The 26,834-nt window shown below is 33.9% G+C and overlaps 1 protein-coding gene and 1 non-coding gene across 3 annotated transcripts in view; one reads left to right on the top strand and one right to left on the bottom strand.

Moving 5' to 3' along the window:
• The window catches only part of PDE5A (phosphodiesterase 5A), a 137,160-nt gene that overhangs the window by 62,411 nt on the left and 47,915 nt on the right, over positions 1 to 26,834 (top strand). For both annotated transcript variants that reach the window (XM_032146506.2, XM_032146511.2), the window contains exons 4-9: positions 5,372 to 5,443; positions 7,039 to 7,128; positions 9,482 to 9,619; positions 12,059 to 12,126; positions 18,471 to 18,579; positions 19,579 to 19,666. In XM_032146506.2, coding sequence (XP_032002397.1) covers positions 5,372 to 5,443; positions 7,039 to 7,128; positions 9,482 to 9,619; positions 12,059 to 12,126; positions 18,471 to 18,579; positions 19,579 to 19,666 — 565 coding nt within the window. The remainder of the gene's footprint in view (positions 1 to 5,371; positions 5,444 to 7,038; positions 7,129 to 9,481; positions 9,620 to 12,058; positions 12,127 to 18,470; positions 18,580 to 19,578; positions 19,667 to 26,834) is intronic.
• On the bottom strand, positions 1,983 to 2,109 carry LOC116466205 (small nucleolar RNA SNORA11). Its single transcript, XR_004247444.1, has one exon. It is a non-coding gene; the product is annotated as a small nucleolar RNA SNORA11 (small nucleolar RNA).

The raw sequence follows: 26,834 nt of genomic DNA, 5'->3' as shown, positions 1-26,834 counted from the left end.
CAAGTTCTTCAAAGACAGTGAAGATTTACATAGTGAAGCAGAAGAAATAAAATGAGGTGAGGAGAAGAAGAAAAAGAATGCAAGAATATAAGAATCATAATTGAATGGAATGTATTGGTTTCTTAATGCTGCTGTAAAAAAACTACCAGAAATTTAGTGACTTAAAATAGCACACATGTATTATTTGAAGCTTTGGACTTCGGAGTCTAAAATAATTCCCAGTGGGCTAAAATCAGGGCATCTACAGGGCTGTGTTTCTGTGTGGAGTCTCTAGAAACAGACCTGTTCTCTTGCCCCTTCTAGCCTCCATAGGCTGCCTGTACCCCTTTGCTCATGGCCCCTTCCTCTGTCTTCAAAATCTGCAGAATAGCATCGTCAAATGTTTCCTTGACTCTGCCTCTCCTGCATTCCACTTTTCCTTACAAGGACCTTGTGATTACATTGGACCCACCTAGATAATTCAGGATAATCTCCCCATCTCCAGATCTTTAACTTTATCACATGTCAAAAACCTCTTTTGTCATTTAAGGGTCACATATTCATAGGTTCCAGAGATTAGGACAAGGACATCTTTGGGGGCCATTATTTTGCCTACCACATGGACTATTACCATAACTTGATGATTCCTTAGGATTCAGAAGAGAAGTCAGAAAGCCTGGATCAGTTATGTCAACTCTCTCACTCTCAGTTTTCTCATCTGTAAAGCAGGTGGGGAGAGGGTATGGGGGTGGGATTCCCAAGCCTAACACTGATTAGAATGTCAGCTCCATGAGGACATCTGTTTTGTTCACTACCGGTACATAAAGGCACTTAGTAGTTAGTTGTTGAATAAAGTATTTATGGCAGAATGAATAAATGAGTCAAAGAAAAGTTTGAAAAGAGCACTAGGGAAAATTCTCCCCTAACTCCTCTGTATATTGTTAAGTTCTAGTTTTCTTAGTAAAGTTTGTATTTGGCACAGATTAGACTGTCTAGAGTCCTGTCATTGCAATGGAGATCTTCTGAGGCTGAGAGAGAGGGATAGCTATGATTTGTAGTCTGTCCTTTCCTCCTTTGATTTTAGTTTCCATGCTGAGCATCCCCTGAACTGGGGATGGGGAAATGTATTGGGATTGATGTATGGCCTCAGTAAATGTCTGGGGCAGCTGCTTATTAAAGAAGAAATTGCTCACTGTGGCAATGATCAGTTGCCCTGAAACAACCAGCTGTCACATTCCATACTGCTCGCCCAGTGAGAGTCAAGTCTTGGCCTTTGCATTCCTAAAAGAACACTCGACCCTGTGAGGACATAACATCCATTTGTGCTGTGCATAGTGCCAATAAAATAGAAAACAGAAAGGCTTTTTGCGCTTTTACAGAAATAGCATGGAGTACCCGTATCTGAGAGTACGGTTAGCCAGCAGGTAGGCAAAAGTGAATGGACATTCTGATATGGAGGCTAATGCTTTTAGGGGTGCTGCCTCTCACATGGAGTCTGACATATACTTAGAGTAAAAGCTGTCATTAAAAATGGACATTTCAAAGCCTATAGTTAGCAGTTACTTGATTTAAAGACAATGATCTAATTTGTTTAAGGAAGCAATGGATGACAGCGGAAAGAAGGACTGACTTTATATGAACATGAGGGCAGAGGGTGCCAGTTTTGCTCAGGATCCTTAAAGTCAGAGAATTAAACTGTTATTTGTCTTTTATTGTGTATGTGACCCTGGATGAACACTATGCCTTTTCTTCTATTTTTTGTCTGTTTTTATCAGTGTCATTTTTCAGATGTCATCCTTCTGGGGATGGAGGCACATATACATGTTAGATACAAGTTGTCTCTTAGAATACAAAGAGGGATTGATTTGAGGACTCCACTCCATCCCCTCATACCAAAATCTGTGGATGCCCAAGTCCCTTATGTAAAATGGCATAATATTTGCATAAAACCTATGCACGTCCTCTCATATACTGTAAATCATCTGGATTACTTTTTTTGTTACACGTGTAGGACATTTGTTCTTAGGGAGTCACAAGTTTTGTGCCCCTTGTCACAGTGACCCCAGATGCCTGTTCCATGTGTTGTAAACAGAGGAGCCATTCTTCAGCCTCCTGCTCTGAGCACACCCCTAGATTACTTATACTACCTAATATAATGTGACTGCTCTGTACATAATTGTCCTACTATATTTATTTTATATTATTTTTATCGCTGTGGGTTTAAAAATTTTTTTTGTCAAACATTTTCTATCACAGTTGGGTACAAAGGACCAACTGTATTTTCCTGGTCTAATAGTCTTTTGACAGAACTTGGTTTTTTTTATATTTATTTATTTATTGGTACAAATTTACAGGGTATATGTGAAACTTTGTTAAATGTATATAATGCATAGTGATCAAATGAGGGTATTTCTGGTGTCTATTACCCCTAATACAATACATTTTTGTTAAGTATAGTCACCCACCTATACTATAAAACATTGAATTTATTTCTTCTATCTTACTGTATGTTTGTAATCCCAGCACTGTGGGAGGCCAGAGCAGAAGGATTGCTTGAGCGCAGGAGTTTGGGACCAGCCTGGGCATAGTGAGACCTCATCTCTACAAAAAAATTTTTAAAATTTAACCAGGCATGGTAGTACATGCCTTCCAAGTAGTCCCAGCTGCTTGGAAGCTGAGGTGGGAGAATAGCCTCAGCCTGGAAGATCAAGGCTGCAGTGAGCTGATTGTGCCACTGCACTCCAGCCTTGGCAACAGAGCCAGACCTCGTCTCAAAAAGAAAAAAAAAGACTGAAAGGAATCATCATCTTACTGTAAATTTATGTTGATATGATGATTGACTAAAATGTTAATATAGTTTGATTAATAATCATTTAATAAGCAGCTGATTTTTTGTCTTTTTATATTTTCGAGTGAGCAGGAGCTTTCTCTTTATTTTCTTGCTTAGTACATTGCTTCATACAGTTCCAGGTGCAGATAGCATATCAATGTATACTTTTTGTACTGCATATTTATCAGAAACTTTGCATAATACTTTCTATATCTGTTTGAAACTCATCTTTCTTAAAACACAGATTTAAAGTTTATGTCTTTACTTTGTAAAACTATTTATTAGAGAAAAAAATTTAAATGTCATTTCTGTGACTCCTTCTCTTTTACCCACATTAAGTGCCCCTTCAGTGCTCCTAGCAATCCGTGGCCACTGTATCATGAAACTGATCCCACCATCCTACTATGCTATAAGTCTATGTTTATGTATCACTCATTCTTGATTCTGAGCTCCTTCAGAGTAATCACTTCCCCAGTTTTTTATTACTTTTTGGTACGTAATAAGCACTTCAGTATTTGTTGAGTGGATGAATGAATATCTGAGCATTTAAAATAACCGAATTATGCTACTCTATATTAGACCCCAATGACCTTCAAGTGGTTCTTATTATAGTTCCAGTGAACATTCCTAACTACAATCCAGACATTTTGGACCTTAGAGGAATTTTACTAGAAATTTAGTCACTGAGGTTAGAGCATCTAGAAATCTGCCGCTGTTTTCAAGAGCTAAAGAGTATGTAAAAATAAGAGAGAGTTGCTCTAAGGGAAATGAAAAGGTATAGGATAATTGCATAATTCTGCTTTTAAAAACAATTAATATCCCTTTACCATACGGGCAAAAAAAAAAAAAGAGAGAGAGAAAAATGTTAAGAAGACTAGAAAACTACATAAGACAAGAAGGTATTTCCCCTTCCTTGTTCTGCTATCCTAGAGGAGAATTTTATATCTTTTTCTTAAAGCTAAGATACTATAGTGAGCTGAGAAAACAAAGTGAACCATCCACATAGAACTAAAGATACATATTTCTGAAGTATAGCCAGTTAGAGGTTAATAGCTTATTCCACTGATACTAAATAGCAGAAGAAAGGAAAGAGTAGAATTAATAAGTAATAAAGAGGAGAGAAGAGTAAGTTGAAGGTCTTTATAAGACTAAGGTAATAACTCAAAATGAAGGTGGAACTAAAAGGTAAGTAACTTCCAAATGCCTTCTGATCTATTTGAAATAAGCCTCAGCGTGTTAATTCCTGTTTTGATTTTTCAGTACCCTCTTTCCCAAAAATAAGTATGTTGAAGGTAAAATAATTTTCAAGGGCAGAAATTTCAAAAGAAGTTGGACTACATCCCTACATTAAGAATTATTTTTGCCCTAATGATGCTCCTGCATTCTTTTGTTTCTTTTTAGTAAAGAGAGTTTAGCCTTTTGAATTTATTTTAAAACCATATAAAATTTCTTTTCTTTTTTTTTTTTTTTTAAGTGATGTTCCCCTTCCTGTGTCCATGTGTTCTCATTGTTCAGTTCCCACCTATGAGTGAGAGCATGCGGTGTTTGGTTTTTCATCCTTGCGATAGTTTACTGAGAATGATGATTTCCAGTTTCATCCATGTCCCTACAAAGGACATGAACTCATCATTTTTTATGGCTGCATAGTATTCCATGGTGTATATGTGCCACATTTTCTTAATCCAGTCTATCGTTGTTGGACATTTGGGTTGGTTCCAAGTCTTTGCTATTGTGAATAGTGCCGCAATAAACATACGTGTGCATGTGTCTTTATAGCAGCATGATTTATAGCCCTTTGAGTATACACCCAGTAATGGGATGGCTGGGTCAAATGGTATTTCTAGTTCTAGATCCCTGAGGAATCGCCACACTGACTTGCACAATGGTTGAACTAGTTTACAGTCCCACCAACAGTGTAAAAGTGTTCCTATTTCTCCACATCCTCTCCAGCACCTGTTGTTTCCTGACTTTTTAATCATGGCCATTCTAACTGGTGTGAGCTGGTATCTCATTGTGGTTTTGATTTGCATTTCTCTGATGGCCAGTGATGATGAGCATTTTTGCATGTGTTTTTTGGCTGCATAAATGTCTTCTTTTGAGAAGTGTCTGTTCATGTCTTTCGCCCACTTTTGGACAGGAGGAAATTCAAGCCAAAGGCAAAGAAGTTAAAAACTTTGAAAAAGAATTAGACGAATGTTCATTTTCTTATATACTTTATTGGAACTGTAATCAAAATTTGTTGTTTATATTTAAAAACTATGGAAAATATATACTTAAAATGTGATTGCTAAAATAATTTCATTCAAAGTGCAGGGTGAAATCACAGGATCGAACATAGTTTGGGCCCTAATAAATTAAAAACATTTGAATTCTTATTAGGATGAAAGAATGTGATAAATGATGTAAAGCTTGCTCAAATGCTGATGAGGGGTTTTGCTTTTGTTTTGTATTTAGTGTTATTTTAAAGCACATGCAGGATATCTTGTATAAATACATTTTGGTGAATTTTTACAAGTAATTTCAGTCAATAAAAAAATTGTCACTTTTCTCTCCTTATACCAGGTTGTTGGTGTAGCCCAGGCCATCAACAAGAAATCAGGAAATGGTGGGACATTTACTGAAAAAGATGAAAAGGTACCAAAACTTGTGTCAGACATGAGCCAATTTAGGAATATGCTTTCTCTTTATAGTATATACACCTCTAGGATTAGCTATTGCTGAAATTGTTGGTCACAAAAAAAAATTAGAGTTAAAAATGATCTGAAATGTTCAAAAGTGTATCTTAGGCTAAATAGAGCAATGATTTCACATCTGAGTACTTGTGTTATTCAGTCAGCAGAAACCCCCAAATTCCCTCCTTGCTTTGCTGCCAAGCCTGCACTGGGCATGTTGGGGCCACACAGAGGGTGACTTATGGTATTTTAACTATATCATTTACCTTTCATCACTGCTATAGAGATCCAACCTTGAGTAAAACCCCATAAAAACACTGCTCCAAGTTCAGCACTTTTGGTTGGCTAAAAATTGGAATTGCCTCCTGGTGTAGCAAATTTCTGAATGTTTTATAAGCCTTGCACAGAGACGGTGGGGCGCCAAGGTATGAATTCAGGCTGGATGATGTAAATTTAGCTTCAGAGAGAGCAACAGCCAGCATTATTTTATTATTCTTCTCATTCAACTCTGAAGGAATACCTTCCACACACCTCACTGACATGCTTTCCATTTAAGGACAAAAGCCCTTAAACCTGTTGATAAATTCATTCTATGAGTAGGTTTCATTATTTCTCCTATTGAATAAGTAATTATGTGTATATCATAGCCTACTGAATTATTCCTATTCCAAGCCCATTGCTGTTTATGTTGTTCCCCTGAAAATTAATAGGAGCTTTTGAATTTGGAGGATGTTCAAACAAGACAGTTATTTTTATCTCTATGCTATAGGCTAGGTTGGCACCTGTGTTGCTCCCCTTGTTATAATTGCTTTGGAAAATAGCAAATACTTTTTAAATCAGAGTAATAGACATCTAGGCTCCTGTTCTGTTCATGGCACTTGAGAATATTTGGTATGAAAACATGGTTCCTGGATTGGCTTTAAATTCCATTATTATGTCTATAATCCATTAATATAACTCCCTCTTGAATTGATTTGAATTTTTAAGGCTCTATCACATTGTGGATAAGATATGCTGTCTAAATATTTATTTCAATCAATAATTAATATAATTGGAAACACATTACCCTAGTATAGTATAGTGAGGATGATAGATCCATGTTAAAAATGACATATTTAAAGTAATGTTTGCAACTTTATATAATATTTAACTTTATGCTTTTATTGTGAATATTCTTTTAACAAGTACGTAAGCTGTTGTTTGCTGCAGTAATGAGTTACAAGCTATTTATATAATAATTTCAGCATAGATCCAAGTCTTAATATCATGGAGAGGCTAAACCAAATTTTGCATAGAATAAATTGTAACTTCAAGTGATATAAAGAGGTCTTCATCTTAGTTCCTCTCCTTTTTCTCTTTATTGATTTATACCTAATTTACACCTTAGGAGACTATTCCAACACCTTTAGCTAAGACTTGGTTTATATCATCCTAATTTTATGTAGCACAAACATCTACTCTTTTGGCTTTCTAACTGTAAATATTTGAGGATCTGTATTTCAGGCAATGTAACTATACTGTTTTATGTACAGTTTTTGTCTATTATCTGTTTTTTAGGACTTTGCTGCTTATTTGGCATTTTGTGGTATTGTTCTTCATAATGCTCAGCTCTATGAGACTTCACTGCTGGAGAACAAGAGAAATCAGGTCAGTCTAATTACTAAGGAAGTGTATAGAAATACTTTTTAAAAATTGTTACATTTTTATCCAAGTAATGTATGCAGATGATTAAAAATTTAGATAGTACAGATACAGTTTCTCAATACTTTATTTTTTCTAGTAGTCATTTGTATTTCCTATTTTCCATGCTTAGTTGTTTATCTTGTTAGACAATGTTCATTAACTTGGGAGATGAGGATTTATTTGACTTACACCGCACCTTACTTGCCATTACCCTTATCCTACTGGAATCATTCTGTCACTGTTTTAAGTCACTATATGGGTTGCACTTGTGTTGTTAAATAATGGTTTTAGTTCTTGCTCTGTCAACTGTAGACATTACTCTTCATTTCATACTTTGTAAGATGGGTGTCTTGGCATCCCCTGTTCTCTTTATCTCTTTTCCCAACTACCACTCCTTAGCCCTGCTTTTCCCATCTGGACTTTTTCTTTTACAATTGCCCACATTGGTAATATATACTATTCTACAACCATGATGAACTTTTCCTGGGCTTTGTCTAGGTTAATTCTAAAGTTGCAATTTTAAAGAAACTATTTATAAGCACTATAATTATGTAGATGTTGTTCATAATACCTTTGTTATAGAACTTTTCATTTTTCCTGTTGTTTCTGAATTTTTTTTCCTTGAACTCTTTGCTCTAGTATAGCATCATGTTCTTGTTTCCTCCCCTCCCCAAACTCCATTATATTAGGCATCCTGTTGAGTTCCCCTTCTGCTTCTGTTTGCAGAGGTCCAAACCGAGGTTCTCCAACCTTTCTTCTTCCAAGCTAAACTATTTAACCCTATGCTTGCTACACTAGTGTCATCATGGAACTTTTCTTCATTGCTTTCTTAGAAAGATTCCACTATCTTTTGGATCCCCTACTTCTTTCTCACTTCCTTATTTTGTTGCAGCACATTCTCAATTAACTACCTAAGAAAGGGTATTGGTAAAGTAAACTTTCTGAGTTCTTGCATGTATGAAAATATGTATTGTGCCATCCTGCCACTTTGGCTGGGTATAAAATTCTAAATTGAAAAATCAATTTCTCAGAATTTAGAAGTAGTGCTTTGTCTTCTAACTAGCATCCATGTTGTCCTTATTCTTGGCTCTTTTGTAGCTATTTTATATTTATTATCTACAATATAAATATATAATGTGACATATAATACATATTTTGTATTTTTATATTATTATTTATATCGATTTTTGTCTATGTGTCTATAAGCTTTTCAGATTATTTATATTTGCTTTTGTAACTTAATTTCACAGTATTTTTTTTCATTCATCATGCTGGTATCTGTATGTTGGTTCATCTCTTTGGAGGTTTAAGCAAACTGTTCACTTCTGTGTAATTCTTTTTTCATTATTTCTTTGATAATTCATCTTCTCTACCCTCTATTTTCTCTGTTTAGAATCTGTGTTAATAAGATATGGGACCTTTCATTGACTTTAACTGCAATGTTCTCCCTGTTCTATTCTTGCCATCCTTTCATCCAGTCCCCATTTTTACAAACAGATGTGATCACACCACTTCCTTCCTGCAGTGCATCACAGTCTAAACTGCTTCAAAAGACATAGAGTGCTTTTCGGGTTCTTTTTCTGCTTAACGCTGCAATCTCATTTCCCAGTTCTTCTCTTTATAGTCTGTGCTCTTATAAAATCTGATCAAAACTTTCAGTGTACTACTTTCTCTGAATTTTATTATTTTTGCCTGAAATATTTCTCTTCTGTATTTCACCTGAATGATTCCTGCTCATCTTTCAGACCTCAGCTAGGATAGCGTCACCTCCACTGAGTTTTTGGTAATACTTATGCGGTTCAGAAGAAAGAGAAATCTACCAGAAAAAAACACAAAGGAAATTCTTAAAACTTTGTTTACTTTGACGGGTAATATTTACTGTGCTCTGTAAAAATATGGATCATGTTGACAAATGTTGATCTAAAAAGTTTGGAACAACATTAACAGTGTGTTTTATGTACCAGATAGTGTTCAAAATACTTTATAAATATTATCTTAATCCTCCTAACAGCCCTATGATTTTAATGTTATTAATATCCCCATGTTCAAGAAATTTGCCCTCAGTCTCAAAGCTAGCAGGAAAGGAAGTCAGGATTAAAAACTGATTACTCTATATTTACTCTATATATACAACTATATTAACTATATTAACAGTCAATAAAGGATTTTGTTAATAAGTGGAGACATATTTATATTTGAATGCAGACTTGATCATAACCTGCTAGGTTATATAAACAATTTATAACCCATATCAATAATTGTGCTTTAATAATTACAAACAATTGCTAAATAATAAGCTCTTAATTTTTTTGTCTAGGTGCTGCTTGACCTTGCTAGTTTAATTTTTGAAGAACAACAATCATTAGAAGTAATCCTGAAGAAAATAGCTGCCACTATTATCTCTTTCATGCAAGTGCAGAAATGCACCATTTTCATAGTGGATGAAGATTGCTCCGTGAGTACAGAGTATGACTTTTTTATTTTTAGAAAGACAGAAACTTGTATTTCTGTAAGCACTACTTTTAAAACTCATTTTGGTCTTAGAACCCTCTCTCAAACCCAAATGTGTGTGAATATGTATATAAAACCAATCAGGGTATGAGCTGTTCTGGTTGAAGACAAGTAGGGGCGGAGGGTGGAGGGTGCCTTCATCACCCTTTTTTACCTCTGTTCATGTCCCCATCCCACCCTCCTGAAAATAGTTACCATGGGAATGTCTTTGTGCTGCTTCTTCCAATGGCTACACTGTCCTCATGGAGAAATATATTGTCATTACAGTGTGCTGACTTTTCTTGGTCAGGAATACTGGTGCCCTAGTTGCTATGAACAGGCAGACCAGACTCCTCATTCTGAATGGGTTGGGCATAAAAATTTCTTCTTACCAGAAATTGTATAGAAACCAAAGGCATAGCCCAGTAGGAGTATTACTAATGGTCCCCATAAGTTCCATATTTTTACCAACAATGGAAAACCACTAAACTGTTCTAACTGGTAGATTTCAGTCCATTGATTTTGTAATGTAAAGAAACATTTTCAGGTGTCTGGTGTCACAGAGTGCTAGTTACAGCCAGGCCAGCTGTCTTGAGTTTGCCAGTAGAATCAGGGCCCCTGGCCTAAGGCGGTTTTTCTTTATGCACTTTCTCTCCCTTCTCAACCTATGAACCACTGTTTCTGGAATATTTCTTTTTGCTGTAGTTGTTTTTTTTTTCTTTTTCCTTTAGTCCCTAAGAATAGGTTGTTCATTTGTAGATTAATAGGAAAGAGAGTGTGCACTATCACTTGTATAGGTCAATTATAATCTACATATGATATCTGAAGTTATGTTTTGGGGCAAAGTAGAATAATAAAAGGTATTCAGTACTTAATTTATTTTAAGAAATTTTAGTTGATTTAGATATAAGGACTATACTGTATGACCCAACATCTCAACCATTTGGGATGTGTATATGTGTCAGATGAATGCATTGTTTAATACAAAATTCTCATTAATATCAAATGAGAACTCAGTAGGCTAAAAGGTAATCAGTATTTTCATAGATACTATTTCATATTTTTCAATCAGTTATAAAATCCTTAATATAGAGGTGGTTTTAATATAGCAGCCATCATTTTAAGCTTCAGATCAGAATTCCTTAATGCAGTATGTCACTTAATCTGTAATTTTTGCTCTATGACCCACTTTTTGCATTTAATTTTTGAAAGTTATATGTGAAGCACTCCTTTTTTTAGACAACTTAAATATCACTTTAATTCACACTCAATGGATACTTCTACCAGTTAACACCTGTTATGGTAGTACACTGATTTGGATCAGTGCTACTTGGAAGCATAGTGCAACAATATGCTTATTAAGATATTTTGCTCACTTTTTGACTACTTAAGTTGTAGGATTTAGGAAAGGAATTAGGTGACTTTATATTCCTTTGTATTACATTTATTTGTTGTTTAAAAATACGTCAACAACATGAGCAAAGGTGAAAATGTAACGAGGAAAAAAATGTACAGATTTCTTCCATCCCCAAATTAAACTATCATTTTTTTTTCTGTTTTCTTCCAATTCTGTATAAATAGAGCATGGGCGTAATGTGCTGTTCTGCTTTTTAATGTGATTAAAAAAATTTTTTTTCTTTCTTATTTTCGAGACAGAGTATTGCTGTATCATTCAGGCTGGAGTGCAGTGGCACGATCTCATGATCGTGGCTCACTGCAACCTCAGTCTCCCAGGTTCAAGAAATTCTTGTGCCTCAGCCTCGCCAGTAGTTGGGATGACAGAGGCACGCCCACCACATCCAGCTAATTTTTGTATTTTTAGTAGAGTAGGGATTTTGCCATGTTGGCCAGTCTGGTCTCAAATTCCTGGCCTCAAGTGATCTGCCCACCTTGGCCTCCCAAAGTGTTGGGATTATAGGCGTGAGCTACCACGCCTTTAATGTAATTTCAAAAGTATTTCTCTATGTTGTTAAAATTTTCACAGTTATTTTAATAATCACATAAAGTATTACTGAATGAAACATCTTTTTATGAAGGGATTCTTTACCTGGGATTTAACAACAATCAATGTACTTAAGCTTAAAAGCCAAAACTTGAGAATTTTCAATAAGTGTAAAAAATTTTGAAACTAATAAATCCATCAGCACCTAGAAAAAAAACAAATAGTACTCATATAGTCATTCTTCCAAGAGAAAATCAGAAATTATATGAACAAAACTTTTATTTTAATTAAATGGGAAGCAGTTTTGAGGATGTCATAAAATGAGTACTTGGGTCTATTTTGTCCAAAAATATATTAAAAGTATTGGGGTCTTTTGTCAATTCCATAGCATGTATGTCTGTATCTAGATAGTTTTCATTACCTTGTCAAACTTATTTCTCAGTCTGTGTTGTCTATTTTTAGGATTCTTTTTCTAGTGTGTTTCACATGGAGTGTGAGGAATTAGAAAAATCATCTGATACATTAACAAGGTAAAAGCACTTATTCTCTACTTGTCTTTATCACATGTATATAATATTGGCTAAAGAGTTATTTCATGACCAGTTTGATTTAAGAAATATAAGCTACAGATTATTTTATTGTCTAGTCTTTTCTCACATTTCCAGTCCTAAGTCGTCCTCCATCAAGATGGAGAGACTATTGACCACAGTGACTTAAAGTTGTTACTTTGTTAAGTATTTATATTTAAATCAAAACTCATTACTAGACTATTATTTTGACAATGTGGTACAAGGAAGGGCCTTTTCTCCTATTAAAGGATTTTAGGAATTAGCAAAGGGCAGGGGTGTAACTTGGAGGCAGATGGGGAATTCATTTGACTCAGAAGGTAGACCTGACTTTAAGCCTTGACTGCTGACTTGGGCATGAAGTGGGTAGTCAAGGGAGATAAACGATGGTTTCTTTAACCAGAGAGTTTTCTGATGTCCTGGAATTTGGGGTTCACATGGTCATAATTGAATAGCTGACCTTTATTTCCTTCTTGGCTTTGCTGATCATGCACTGAAGATTATATCCCGTCTCCACACCTATTCTATCCTAAGCTCCTGTGCCATTGCATTTTCTAGCAGATTTGACATTGTTTTAGTTAGTGTTGAATCCTTTTGAAATGTCTGAAAATGTGCACATTAATATATATTATTTTAATTTTATGATGCTGTAATACCTTTTTTCCTTTTTGAAAAGAAGATTTTAGAAAGTTTCTAGGTAGGACACATGTAAGTATTTGAATATTTTACTTTTTGGCTTGCATAAATAATGAGTTACTATATATAAATAGAAATATATACATCTTTTATCTCCATGGGACAATAGGAACATCAGTATGATAATCATATTAAAAGTCCAAAATGATGAATTATCTACATTATCTTTTAATATTTGTGCAGCAGCATATCTCTGTGTATTATATTTTAGGTATTGGCTTTTGATTTTTTTCTTATAAATTCAGCCAGGCCCTCTAATTTCTTTTAGAAGTAGCTGGACAAATCCGGTGAATTAGTGTGATAGTGACCTCTACTGGTAAATATGCATTTAAAAAAACACAAAAATGTCTTGCTATATATATATATATATATATATATATATATATAGCAAATATATATATATATTTGTTTCTAAATACCACATTCCCTCTCTGTAGGCAAAATGGAAAGGATCTTTCCACTTATTGATTTAATGATTCCAAGACAGTCTTAGTATAAAGATATTTTTTATAAAGGATAAGTAGGTCAGTGTGATTACCTTAAAAGAGACTAATTTACATGGATCATTTTAACTGATTTATTAATTGACTTTACAATAATGAAAATCATTTCAACAGTAATAGCTTATGTTAACTAAACATTTAAAGTTAGCTTTTATTATAGTGATACAGTAAAAGGCCTCTGAGTTTTTTTTATTTTAATAAAAATTAGGTAACAGGCCTAATTTTGCAATAACTGAATTTAAAATGGTGTTTAGTAATGTTAATGTTTTGAAAAAGGGCAAAACTAATATTGATACTTATTTTTCACCAGCAGATTCTTTATTATGTTTCTAAAACTGATTATTGGTAGGATTTAGGACTCCAATTCTCATTATTAAAAACTTTGCCAATCCAAACTTTTCCATCTCTCAATTTGATGAAATACTAGGCAATTTGATGTTAGCAGTAAGCAAATCATTCTTTTCAGGAAGTTATTTATCAATTAAAAAGCATAGCTCATTCGAGATTTTTCCAGCCAATCCACTAATGACCTCATAAATTAATATACTGAAGATGGTTTTGAAATGTTAAATGTAAAACAACATATTCAGGGTGAACATTACACATAATTATTAGAAGCATATCATAAAAGGGATAAAGTATAGTAAGCTCTTGGGAGTTGAGTTGCCCAGGAATTTCCAAAGGGAGGCTCATTTCCACATGGTGGGAAGTTTTAGAGTTTTTGTGCTTCAATTCAAGAGCCACCCAATTAGAAGGAAAAAAATGAGTATAATGTTGTGCAGTTTATGTTAGCTCTTTATTTTGAGAAGTAGATATTTTAGTGCTATAATTCCATACTAATTAACTTTTTGTTCATTCACAAATGCACATTTGTGTCATAAATGACAAATACATAGAATTAATCCTTTCAGGTCACTTTCTTGGAATATACGTATTAGTTTATACTTGTTATTGATTATCATATTAGAAAATATAAGTGTAATTAAATAAACAAAGACTACTACTTTAAAAAATTGTGGATACAGCATAGAAGAATGTAGAAGTCAGACTGATTGTATTTAAATGTAAGTATTTAAGTTGCACCACTTACTGGGCTTACTAGCTGTGAGACTTCATGTAAATTATTTAATCTCTCAAAGCCTCAGTTTCTTCATCTGTAGTGGTAGTAGGATTGTACTAAGAATTAAATGAGATAATGTATATAAAATGCTTCAGAAAATTTCTGGCATTCAGTAAGTGTTAGCTATTATTTCCATGGCTCTTTGATTTTTTTTTTGTCTTTGGTTTACATTAGCCTGCAGTGACTCCCATTTAATTCTAAAGCACAAAAATTTATCTTTTCAAGCTCCATGTACCTAATTCTGTCATCCCAACAATGCACTCATATACAGTTCATTGATACACATTGTACAAAAAGCCTTAGATGTGTGAGTTAGTCCAGGTCTTCCAAGAAACAGATGCCAAGATTAGATTAAATGTGCAGAAATTTATTAGAGAAAACACCCTGTGAGAACCAGAGGGAAGGAGCCAGGAAAGCCATCAGACTAACACAAAAGTCTGACGCAGAGTTAAGGAGAGGAAGAAAGAAGGAAGGAAAGTTGTACAGAAGTATCCTAGCCAGCTGAACAGTTCTAAGGAAGGTTTGGCAAGGCTGCTGGGAAGTCCTCTAGCTGAAATTTACTGTGAGAAGAATACTGGGCCTCCCAGGATTAGGCCTACTTTAGTGTCCCTAGTGTGCTCAGTCTTTTTCTCTGGGACCAGCCCTGGTAGAGGTGACCTCAGTGCAAACTTGTTGATGGCTTCCAGAGCACAGCAACTTGAGACCTTGGTCAGCTACTCTTTCTACAATTGGAGCTCTGAGGCACATTCTAAAGGCCACTATAATATTCCCATCAGTGAAAGAATGAGATCCATATTCCTTGTATTACACTTTCAAAATCTTTCACTATCTGTCCTAGCCTAACATTTTCAGCCTGAAATCATCATTTTATTATTGACAATCTGTAACTATTTAGTGTTTCCCAATTACACATGGAACTCTTCCATGTCAGCGATGTGTTTTATACTGTTTTGTTTTGTTTTGTTTTTTGTTTTGTTTTGTTTTGTTTTTTCCTGCCTGGAATACTCTACCTTTCATTCCTGATGTCTCTCCTTTAAAAATTCTCAGCCAACTGTGAACTCATTTCTCTAATGTTACCTCTTCCCTATTCCACTCCATTTAGGTGCTACCTGTCCATCTTCTCCACACGTGTGGTGCTTGCATTGTTACACCGTATCACTTAGGATTAGGCTTAACTGTGGATCATGAAAACCCAAAATAAAAATAGCTTAAACAAGAACACAGTATTATTACTCTCTCCTGTAAAAGCCCAGAGGTAGCCAGCTCAGGCTTGGTGCTGTAGCTCTGCTCCACAAAGGCCTTAGGGACCAAGACACCTTTGGACTTTCTACCTTACATCCCTAGGATATGGCCCTTTCCTTCAGGGTCAAGGATGCAGCTCCAGTCATTATATCCACATTTTAAACAGTAGGATGGGGGGCAGGGAAAGAAGAGACAGACAGCATGTATCACCTGTCTCTTAGGAAGGTTACTAGAAGCCATCACAGACATTTACTCTTACATCCTGTTGTCTAGAACTTAGCCAGATTGCAATACTAAGCCACTAGGGTGGCTGAGAAATGTGGTCTTTATTCTGGGTGGCCATATATGTCCAGACAAACAGAAGGGGAGGAGAATTATTGAAGGACAACTGGCAGTCTCTGCACTAGACTCTACCCAAATAGTCCATGTAATTTGAACACATTATTCATTCTGTTTCAGTCTTCTACTAGATTGTAAGCTCCTATGACAGTTACTAACCTATGTACGTTTGTCTCCCATATACTGCTAAGGGTGCCTCTGATGGAGAAGGTATTCAATCTGTATTTATTGAGTTCAGGAACTAAAAATTTATCAACATTTCTTATAGAGTAGAAACAAACATAGTATCATGTAACTTTAATAAATCTAATGCTCATTTTTCACTTAAAGTAACCATCAGGAAAACCTAAAAATTTCAAGGAGTTAAATAAGGTATCAGGTATTTATTGATTTAGAAGTAGTTTTTCTACTCCTTCTCTATATTAACTAGTGTAAGTCTGAATTTATGATCTCTGACAAATTGCTTAACCATTTTGGATTTTTTCCTGGCTCCTACTCTTAAAATAATGATGATGATAAGAATAATAATAGTTACTGAAATGCTAATTATCATTTTAAAAGAGATTTTACAAGGATACTTACTTCTCCAATATACTTCATTCTCCTGGTGGTCACCTTTTCATTTTTCTTCTTTTCACTATAGCTTCTTATTTTCTTCTCTCTAGGCTGTTGCTATTTATAAAATATTTGTAGTTTTAAACATTGTTTTATTAAACTAAACCCTGCATTTATATAACCTTTTCTTGAGTGTCACCCAGATAATATGTATGAAGTAGGACCTCAGGAGTGTATTAGGTCTGATGTGTATGATAACTGGCATGCCTTCGCAGACTGTCAGTCTAGTCTTAAGAAATACTCAATTTAAAGTTCATTTACTATTATGTCACTCCTCTGTCATTTCCTTTTCATTCTTTTTCATGTATACATAATACTAGACAAGTGGTCAGTACTTGGTTGACCAAATTACATTTAAAGTAAAATTTACAACAAAGGGAAGACTGAAATATTTTGACCAGGAACAAGGCCACAGAGTTCAGGAATCTTCATGGAATCACTAGCACTGAAGGACGCCATATGAAACCACTGTCCCAAGAAGCAGCTGGGGCAGGTTGGGTGGGAAGGACAGAAGATAGGCAGAACATTGGAACTTTGGAAACTTAGAACAAGTGGACATTTTTCCTGAGATATATGCTGTTGTCACTCAGTATCCTTGGGAAATTGGTTCCAGGAACCCCTATGGATACCAAAATCTGCAGACACTAAAGTCCCTTGTATAAAATGATGTAGTATTTGCCTATAACCTATGCACATCCACTCTATATTACTCATAATACCTAATACAATATAAATGCTATTTAAATAATTGTTGTATTGGACTATTGTTTAAATTTATGTTACTTTTTATTTATTTATTTTTTCTTTGGCTTATTTTCGATACTGCAGTTGGGTGAATCCAAAGATGTGGACTTGTGGGTACAGAGGGCCAACTGTATTTTATTTTGAAATGTCTACTATTGTTAGGTTTTCCTACTTCTTTAGTGATACTACAATTAAAATAAGCATGTCCTTATAGATAGAGTACATTTCCATAACCTGACCCTCTTTGTTGAATTTATCATCACCACAAGGGAACATATGGAGTTTCCTGATGAAAAAACATGTTCCATTCTGTTTTCCATCCCTTGCACTGACACTGTACCCCCTGCCATCAGATTAATCTTTCATGTTCACTCTGTTAAGCAAGAGACTGAAACATAACTGGTAAAAATATTGTTAAGTTCATACAAATTTCTTGAGGAAGATAAATTTTTAATTTTAAAAGTATCTTAAAGCATCTCAAGGCAGAAAAAAGGTGTAGAGAGGAAACTGAACAAAGGGAAAGATGTTAAGGAAGACACGACAAAAAGAAGGAGAAAGAAAATAGACTTAACTAGAGAGAAGAGCTTTAAAAATTTTTTCTAAGCTCTTTGATTTTTCCCTTGGTCTTAAAATGTGTAAAATACTGTTTTATTGGGATGGATAGAGAAACCAAATAATGAGGAAGTAAAACAAGCACTAGACCTTTGGCATTCCATAATCTGATTGGAAAATAATAAGATATGAAGGGACATATGAGTTTACATTAAATGACACCAAAAATCACCATGCCCATTTGCAATGAGAATAAGGCCATTCACACTTAAAAAATTGTTGAAAAATTGTGGGATTTTGTTTTTTCAAAACATTTAAATTATAGTAACTGACAAGGTTGTAAATCATCAAACACATTTAAAGCTGCATTTTCCAAAGAAGTATATATGCCTTATAATTTAAGGCTGGTATTTTTCTCCCTTAATCATTTATTTAACTGTTTGCCCATGCTTTTTTTTAACTGCACAAGAGGGAACTCATATCTGTTATTTTCACAGGGAACATGATGCAAACAAAATCAATTACATGTATGCTCAGTATGTCAAAAATACTATGGAACCACTTAATATCCCAGATGTCAGTAAGGATAAAAGATTTCCCTGGACAGTAAGTAACTCAATTTTAGACTTGAAGCTAGAAGGCTGTTTTCCAATCACATCTGTACTTACAGTTATTCTTGAACTGAAGGACTGGCTCTAGAATTGACTGTTTAGGAATGATCTGTGCTTTCCCTCATCTGAGGAAGGAGAATAAAATAGATGATAACATCTATTGAGAGCTGTACTTGGGTATTTTTCTTTGTACTTTTTTCACCTTTTTAAATGTCTATTAATAAGTTACTGTACTATTTTTGAAGTAATTTAGCTATTACCTACATAATGTCAATGACATTCCTTAGATAATATTGCTAGAGTTTTTGTCTTATTTGCAAAAATTAGTTTCCGTGTGGTTTGAACTGATGCAATTGGTAATCTCCCATAGTGAGTAGCTCTGGGAAAATGGATGTCTGTTTTTCTTGACCTCAAAGCTACAAATATCTGGTTCTCAGACACTGAAAAATTTGTATTATAGTATTTTCTCCACCTTTTCAGGAAAGCATTGCACTTTGAGGCAGCTGCCTTGATTTTGTTATTTGGATGATTTTGTTATTTGGGTGTTATTTGGAGACATTGTTAGAACTTTAGCAATACAGCAAAAGCAACAGTGGTATTACTAAAGGACAGGTTTGTAACACGGTGCATTTTAGGTGGTGTTTGGATTCTGCCCCGCTTGTTAAATTATTTGGGGCATTTACTACACTAGTATAGTAGATACTGTACTTTTACTTATTTTTTTTACCTATTTTTACATTTTACTTATTATTAAGCTGCTTGGAAAGTTTAAAGTGAAAAAATTCCGATATTTTTAACAAAGTAAAGACATTGCTTTATATTGCATTTATGTGTACTTCATTATAATTTATACATTTTCTGCTTTCCAATGTTCTCTAACGTAAAAGTTGAATCTATAGTGCTTTCAAATGTATCATATAGTTTATATGGCATCTAATGGACAAATCAATCTCTTTACCATTTTAGCTGTTTTGTTCTTTTTATTTTTGTTTAGACTGAAAATACAGGAAACGTAAACCAGCAGTGCATTAGAAGTTTGCTTTGTACACCTATAAAAAATGGAAAGAAGAATAAAGTTATAGGTAAAGCCTTTCCTTTAACCTATACTCTAAACTTATTTTTAAAAATGTATTCCTAGCTATACTTCTTTCTTTCAAATGTAAAGAATAAAATGTTTTTAAAAAGATAAAAATTGGAATGATAGAATAATCAAAATAATTGATAAATACCAACAGACATTTGTTAAATATCTTATAAACGATGGTGCACTTTTGTAATTATTATCCTATTTCAGCAGAATTTTTTGTTTAAGAATGATTGATGATGTATTGAATTTAGTAGACTGTATAAGAGATATTAAGTAGATAATGTGTATTGTTTTAGAGTCTTATTTCCTGGATGTTGACTTTTTTTAAGAATGTAGTTTAGATTATAGGTTATATTTATTTATTCATTTAATATTTATTGAGCACTCCACTGTTCTTGGCAGTTGGGATAAATTGATGAACAAAGTAGAAATTCCTGCCCTCAGGAGCTTATGTTCTTAACATGATTATAGAAAAACCTCTACTTCAGGAATGATGGAAGAATGCATTCTCAGAAAAATTGAATGATGTTTCCTTTTATTGACATATTTGTTTCCTGGTATTGCAGTTATGTAAAGGTTAAGTAGGATTTTATATGCCAATCATCCATGGTTGATGTAGTGAAAAAGGTCTGGACTGTTAACATTCTCCTAGGAACTTGGAAGTAAAGAAAATATGATAACTTTTTTTTTTTTTTTTTTTTTTTTTTTTAAACAGAGTCTCGCTGTGTCGCCCAGGCTGGAGTGCAGTGGCGATAACTTTTTAAAGGTTAAATTTAGAATTAAAACCCTAATGGAGCAACATTTAGATATATAAATATAACTTTAAAAGTCTGAATACTTTTCCAGTTGCAAGATTTGACTGTAATTTTATTGAATGAGAGTTTTAGTCAGAAAGAAGGGGCAGAAGGTATCAGTAATGAAAATAGAAAAAGAAAAGACAGATATTAAAAGTGACTGTCCAAGTTCTGTGCAAGAGTAAAGTAACATTTGTCCCTAACACAGAGATGGATGTAGAGAGTTGTATCAGTGTGCATCGAGTATTCTGACCATATGGTGAGCCTTCACTAGGTGCAATGGATGCATCAGATTATAGCCAGTAATATCTTTCCAATTCCCAGTCCCTCTGCCTAGAATGCATGCTTATTGTCAAAGGAATACATCAGCTTAGCACAATTCAACATTCTCTGACTCTAAATTCCCTTGTTCTGATTCCAGTCCCACCAATCCAACTTGTACTGATTACTTTCTTTTCCAGTGTAGGTTAGCTTATGGGAAGAGAATGCATTATGCATGTCCTCTCAAATATACTGGTTGCCCTGACAGTTGTTTCTTACTGTATGAACTGGACTTGAGGCAATGGGCTGGAGCTGCAGGTGCTTATACTTCTGTTTCTGGGACAGATCTGTTTCTTTTTGAACATTGATACTATTCTGGTTTTATAAATCAGTCTTGTCAACTTAGTTACTGTGACTCCACCCCAGCAGTCTTCAGTATGCTAATCTAGTGCCTAAGCTACAAGGTTGAGGGTCAGCTCCTGACCCTGGTGAATTGTGCATTAAAGCCGCTTAGAAACCAGCGTGCCAACCCCCTGCTGGGCTGTTGAGTCAACTCTTCTACAGTTCTCAGAGAAAAAAGTGGAGGCTAATGAATCTGTGAGATCTTTTTTAAAGATTGTCACTGATCAGATCTCTAACATGAGCAATAAAAGAAAACTGCCAAGGGTGCCTTACAATATGATACCAAGTAAATGTTATAAAATTTTATTTCTTAGGGAGGTCAAGGGGAAAACTATATTATAAATGTTATGCTGTTTAAAATGCTTTTTTATAAGTATAAAGATTTACTGCAAGCTGTCTTTGGCCTTTGAAAATGTGAAATTAAATTCCAGAAGGAATGTATTATTTACTAGTAAGTTGTCACAGGAAGGAAGGCAGAGTGGCAGCTTGCCCCATCAGGTCACATCTTCACTTTTCCCCAGCAACATTTCTTTGGAATAGTAACTGGGAATGGGGAGTGGCTGGAGGAAGTTACGCATCAGGCCCCTTTGTCACTTTATGTGAAGGTAAATAAGAGCGAGTTAGACGACATGAAAAGAGCGCTGGACTGGGGGTCGGACTCACAGCATTGTGTTAGCGCCACTCATCTTCAACCACACTTTTGGGCACATTACTCACCTCTGTGGAGTTGAACTTAATAACTTTTCAGATCTGTTCAAAATTCACATTCTGTGATCCTGTCACTGTGTCAGACAAGTAAGCAAAAAAATAAAAAATGAAACAATCAGACTTCTCTTGGCATGTATTTTGTATCACCCTACTTGATGACAGAGCCAAAAGTAGGCAAATGTAGATTTTGGAGAGAAAAATTCTTTGTACATAAAAAGAAAGGAGAAAGAAATGATTTTTCTAGTCGGGTTTTGTGTGGGGTGAAGGGAGATTCTCAAGTAGATCCCAAATATAAGGGGGAAAATTTCCAGTGTTCCTGCTGCTTTACAAGGGTGACAAAACTAAGAATTTGATTTCTGGACTATACTTATGTACCTACAGTTGTAGCATGGAAAATGTCATGGTGTGGATAATTTGTCTTACATGTCATAGACCAGATTCCACTATTATGTAATTCTAATAGAGAATCCCTATAGAGTTACGTGCAGAAAGACAGATGGACACATGTGTTTTTTGTAATCTTCTTCCTTCCTCTCATTTTTTCCATTACTGACATTTAGATGGAATTATAGACATTACACCAGTATGGGGCCTGCTGTCTCATCACATTTATTCCCTGAGGTATTGTTTCCTATCAAATGTTTTCTTAGTGCTCTGGCTAATACACAAGTGTTTCCACTACTTTGCTTCCAGTACTTTTAAGGAAATATATTTCTCATTGAACGTTCATTTATTTTAACTAATTGTTTTCCCTGCTTATTATGCTAAATGCCTTTTTCCAATATCATATTTACCAGACATTTTTATGCCTATTTTTTCCATACCAATTTCAGGATAAATTTTGCAGAAATTAGTCCTATTCCCATTGAAAAATTTTTTTAAAAAAAGATACTTAGAACATCTCCACTTTAAATAGCTTACTTTTTCATCTCCTTGTTAATAAATAAAAGCATAAAAATAAAAATTACAGTGCTGTACCACACATTGTTTGACAGAGAAATATGAGAAAGAAATATGTATTTGTCAACTGGTTACTATCTTAATCCTTTCTCATGTACACTGTAAGAAGGTTCTGTTTTTTCCTTCCACAATGAATTTTCTAAGTCTCTTACACTTTCAGACTTGTTCTGTTAGCCTATTTGAACTGGCTAAACACCTACATCATTCCGATGCTCCAAATGGCACCTCATTTTAGTTCCTTTCTATCAATAAAATTTGGGAGACCTGCATGCCTGCAGAGTTTTTTTGAGCAGGGCTTAATAAATTTTTGAATCATTGATTGTCACTACCACATCATCTTATCTTAATCTGTTAATTTATTTTGGCTTTATTTAATAAATTGCTCAGGGGTGGACCTTTAAATAGGTGAATATGTGGAGAGATAACCTGCTCATCTGTGTGTTGCAGTAGAATTCCAAGGCATAAATAAGTATTCTAATGTTATATCAGCTTAAGTTTGACTACTACTTCATTTTACTTTTCATATTAAATTTTATCACTTGGCAATATCACTATTCATTTGTTTATAATTGTACATTGTCTTCCATGGTATACATTGCTTGTATTACTTAAAGTATCCAGGTTATTTCCCAATTAAAGAATTGTAAATTATGCTTAGTTATAATAAGCACAAGGAAATAAGACTGTAGGGTGTAAGGGCAGTAATAGGTGGAAGAAAACTAGAAAAAAATAGAATTAAGATATTATAGTTTAGAATTACAGAAGTGAAGATCTACATAATAAAAACAATGTAAGGATTACAGATTTAATAATTGACTGAAGAAAGACAAAAATAAGGAAAATTTTTTAGTAGCACTAGAAAACAGAGAAGTAGTCTTTAGTGGATCAGAAACACTAAGGAATTCCTGGAACCTGTGAAGTATACGTCATTTATAAAGACACATTTTATACAACATGGGCAAAAATTGAATAGGGATAACAATATTTCTATCCAACAAAGTAGAATATACGGTAAAACGTAATGTAAAGAATCACCTTTCATTGAGTAAAATTAAAACTCACAGAGGAAAATGTAATTGCCGTGAATGCTAATAAACTAAATAGCATCATTGACATACAAAAACTAAAGCTGTTAAAAATACACGGAGAAATGGACAAAATGATCATCACAGTGGGCCTGAAATATACTTGTCAGTGTTAAAATATAGGAAAAAATAAAGAAACATTAGAATTGATAAAAATTAAGTGGATTTAATTGACATATATAGCTTTACTTTCATGTTTCAGAATTTAAAAATATAAATTATTCTCAAATATATGTCAGAAATCAAATATTGATGATATGCAACACAAAGTCAGTCGTTTCTGAAAAGCAGAATTGTTGGCCACTTTCATAGATCACAGTGCATTAAAACTGTTAATATATAATAAAAAGATAAATTGCAAGGAAAATACTCACTTAGAACCTGAAAAGCATTCTCCTAAATGACAAAGAAGAAATCAAAAGTCATAATTAAATTACAGCATTTTGGGAAAGTAATTGTTCTATCAACATAACGTAAAAACTGAAGGTACATGGTCAAAGCTATACTCAGAGGAAATTATGTAGCTTTAAATATTTTATTATTATTAAGAAATAATGAAAACATTTTAACTAAGCATTCAACCGTTGAAATTAGAAAAACAGCACCTTTCTCTTTCTTACTCTGCTGCCTTCCCCAAATAAATATATACACGAGAAGAAAGAAAGTAGAAGAAAAAATTGAAAAAACAAACTTATGAAATGAGAGGAAATAAACAAGAGATAGTGGGCAAACACAATAATAATAGACAAACCTCCAACAGATAATGAGGATATTAAGAGAGAAACGCAAATAGTAATGAGAGAGGGAATGTAACTACAGATACCAAAGACATTTTAAAAGATACTTGATATTACAGTGTAGCAAATAGGGCTTAACATTTGGAGAAATGGAGAATTTCTATAAAAATTGGTAATAACCAATACTAACTCAAGAGGATTTTAGAATTGTTCATGGGAGTAACTGAGAAAGAATTTGTTATTTAAAAAAAAAAACAAACTATTGCCCAAAGAAATTCTAACCAAAGCAATCAGAAGGGAGACAATGTTGAAATAAGATGAGACACAGAAAAAAAGGAGGCAAAATAAAATAACTTACAAATTATATTAGTGTTAAATGGAAAACCCAAAAAGAATTAGCTGAAAGTACCTGTCTAGTAAGAGTTTTATAAGAAGCCTAATTATCAAATTATTAAAGAGAAATAACTTTAATATATGCCAAGACAAATTTATTAGAAAACAATGGAAAAAAAAACCCATTTACTATAGTAACAAAGAATAAACTTGGCCAGAAATATATGCCATCTATATGAGGAAAGCTACAAAATTCTGAGTGACTTAAAAATCATTAAGAAGTGAATACATTTCTGAAATGATTGAAATCTAGTTTACGAGATATCAAGTCTCCCCAGATTAGATTTGCATCAATTTTATTATGTATCCTTGTGAGATTTGGGTGGGGGTGGGGAGGTTGTTCCTGATCAACATTTACAAACATTGATAATACTTACAACTGGAGGTGTAAAAAAGAATCATAGCTGATGGTTATTGCCCTTTCAGAAATTAAATTTAGATTTAATTCAGAAATTAAAATGATATAAAAGTAAAATAATTAAAAGTATGGTATAGGTGCTAAAAGACATGCCAAGATTGATGAAACAGAACAGAAAGTCTCAATGTAGACCCACAATCTGGCATATATAATTGTATTATTGTATATAACAGAGTAGGGTATATTTCATTATTTTTAAGTAAGATACTTTTGAATGAAAGACAACATTTTATGTATCTCCAAGAAAGTAAAATATGATTTCAATTTACTATGTCAAGCTATTGATCATAACATGCATACTGATTTCAAAAATATTAAAATGTGGAAAAAGTAAGTAATAGTTGAAACAAATATGAATTTAGTATATGGTGACAATTCAGATCATCAGAGAATGGATAACTATTCAGATGTTATAAGACTCCAATAGCAGTTAGGGGAAAAATTAAGTTGGATTATAAGATTAAATGTAATACATCTGTAAAAGTACTAGGGAAAATATAGGTTTTATATATAATAATAAAATGAGGAAGCCTCTTTTAAAAGCAAGGCACTATAGTTGAATATCGTAAGGATAATTATTTTGGCTCCTTAAAAAATTAAATCTTTTATACAGCAAAAGCCTCTCCAAATTAAGATGATTGACAAATGAAAAGTGCAAAAACAAAAGTATTTGCAAGATAGATGATAAAGGTTCATTTTACATTTTAATAAGGCAGGATGCTAATTTTGGAGTCCATGTTATGTGGCAAAGAGGACATAAGACTGCAAGCAGGGTGTAAGCATTTACCCCCTGTTCTGCCAAAGAGCGAGGAGGAAGACTGTGGTTGGTAACAACATCCGATCCCTGGAATTATGGAAAAGAAAATATAACTGTTTAATTTTAGAAGCCATCTAGTCCCTTCAGCATAATTTCCAGAGGTGCCTTCAATGCTAACCAACTCTCAGACCTACTGTGATGACCACATTCTGAGTACTTTATGAACTCTATAATAATATTAGGTAACACTGATAGTTTGCTGTCTAACTTCACTACTTCTTGGTTTTCTCCAATATGTTTTTGAATGTTGTTTTATTTTATGATTGCACTTATTAATGAGTTTTTGCTGAATGGTTCTCTTTTATTTTTAGTTTTGCATTAAACATTTCATTTTTAAATGTAAATGATTTGACTTTGTATAGTTTATGAGTAATGTGGCATCTCAAATTTCAGTTTTAAATTTCATTATTGTACTCCTTACTCTTTCAGATCTTTAAGGAAGAAGTTGTGAACACTCTTATCTGTAAATGTGCCCAAGTTTTTAGTTTTCTTTTTTTTTTTTTTTTTTTTTTTTTGAGATGGAGTCTGGCTCTGTTGGCCAGGCTGGAGTGCAGTGGTGCGATCTCTGCTCACTGCAGGCTCTGCCCC

This window comes from Hylobates moloch, unplaced genomic scaffold (assembly GCF_009828535.3).
Source record: "Hylobates moloch isolate HMO894 unplaced genomic scaffold, HMol_V3 SCAFFOLD_3, whole genome shotgun sequence".
Taxonomy (NCBI): Eukaryota; Metazoa; Chordata; class Mammalia; order Primates; family Hylobatidae; genus Hylobates; species Hylobates moloch.
Note: the sequence above shows the minus strand (reverse complement) of the source record. Positions and strands in the feature narration are given on the sequence as shown.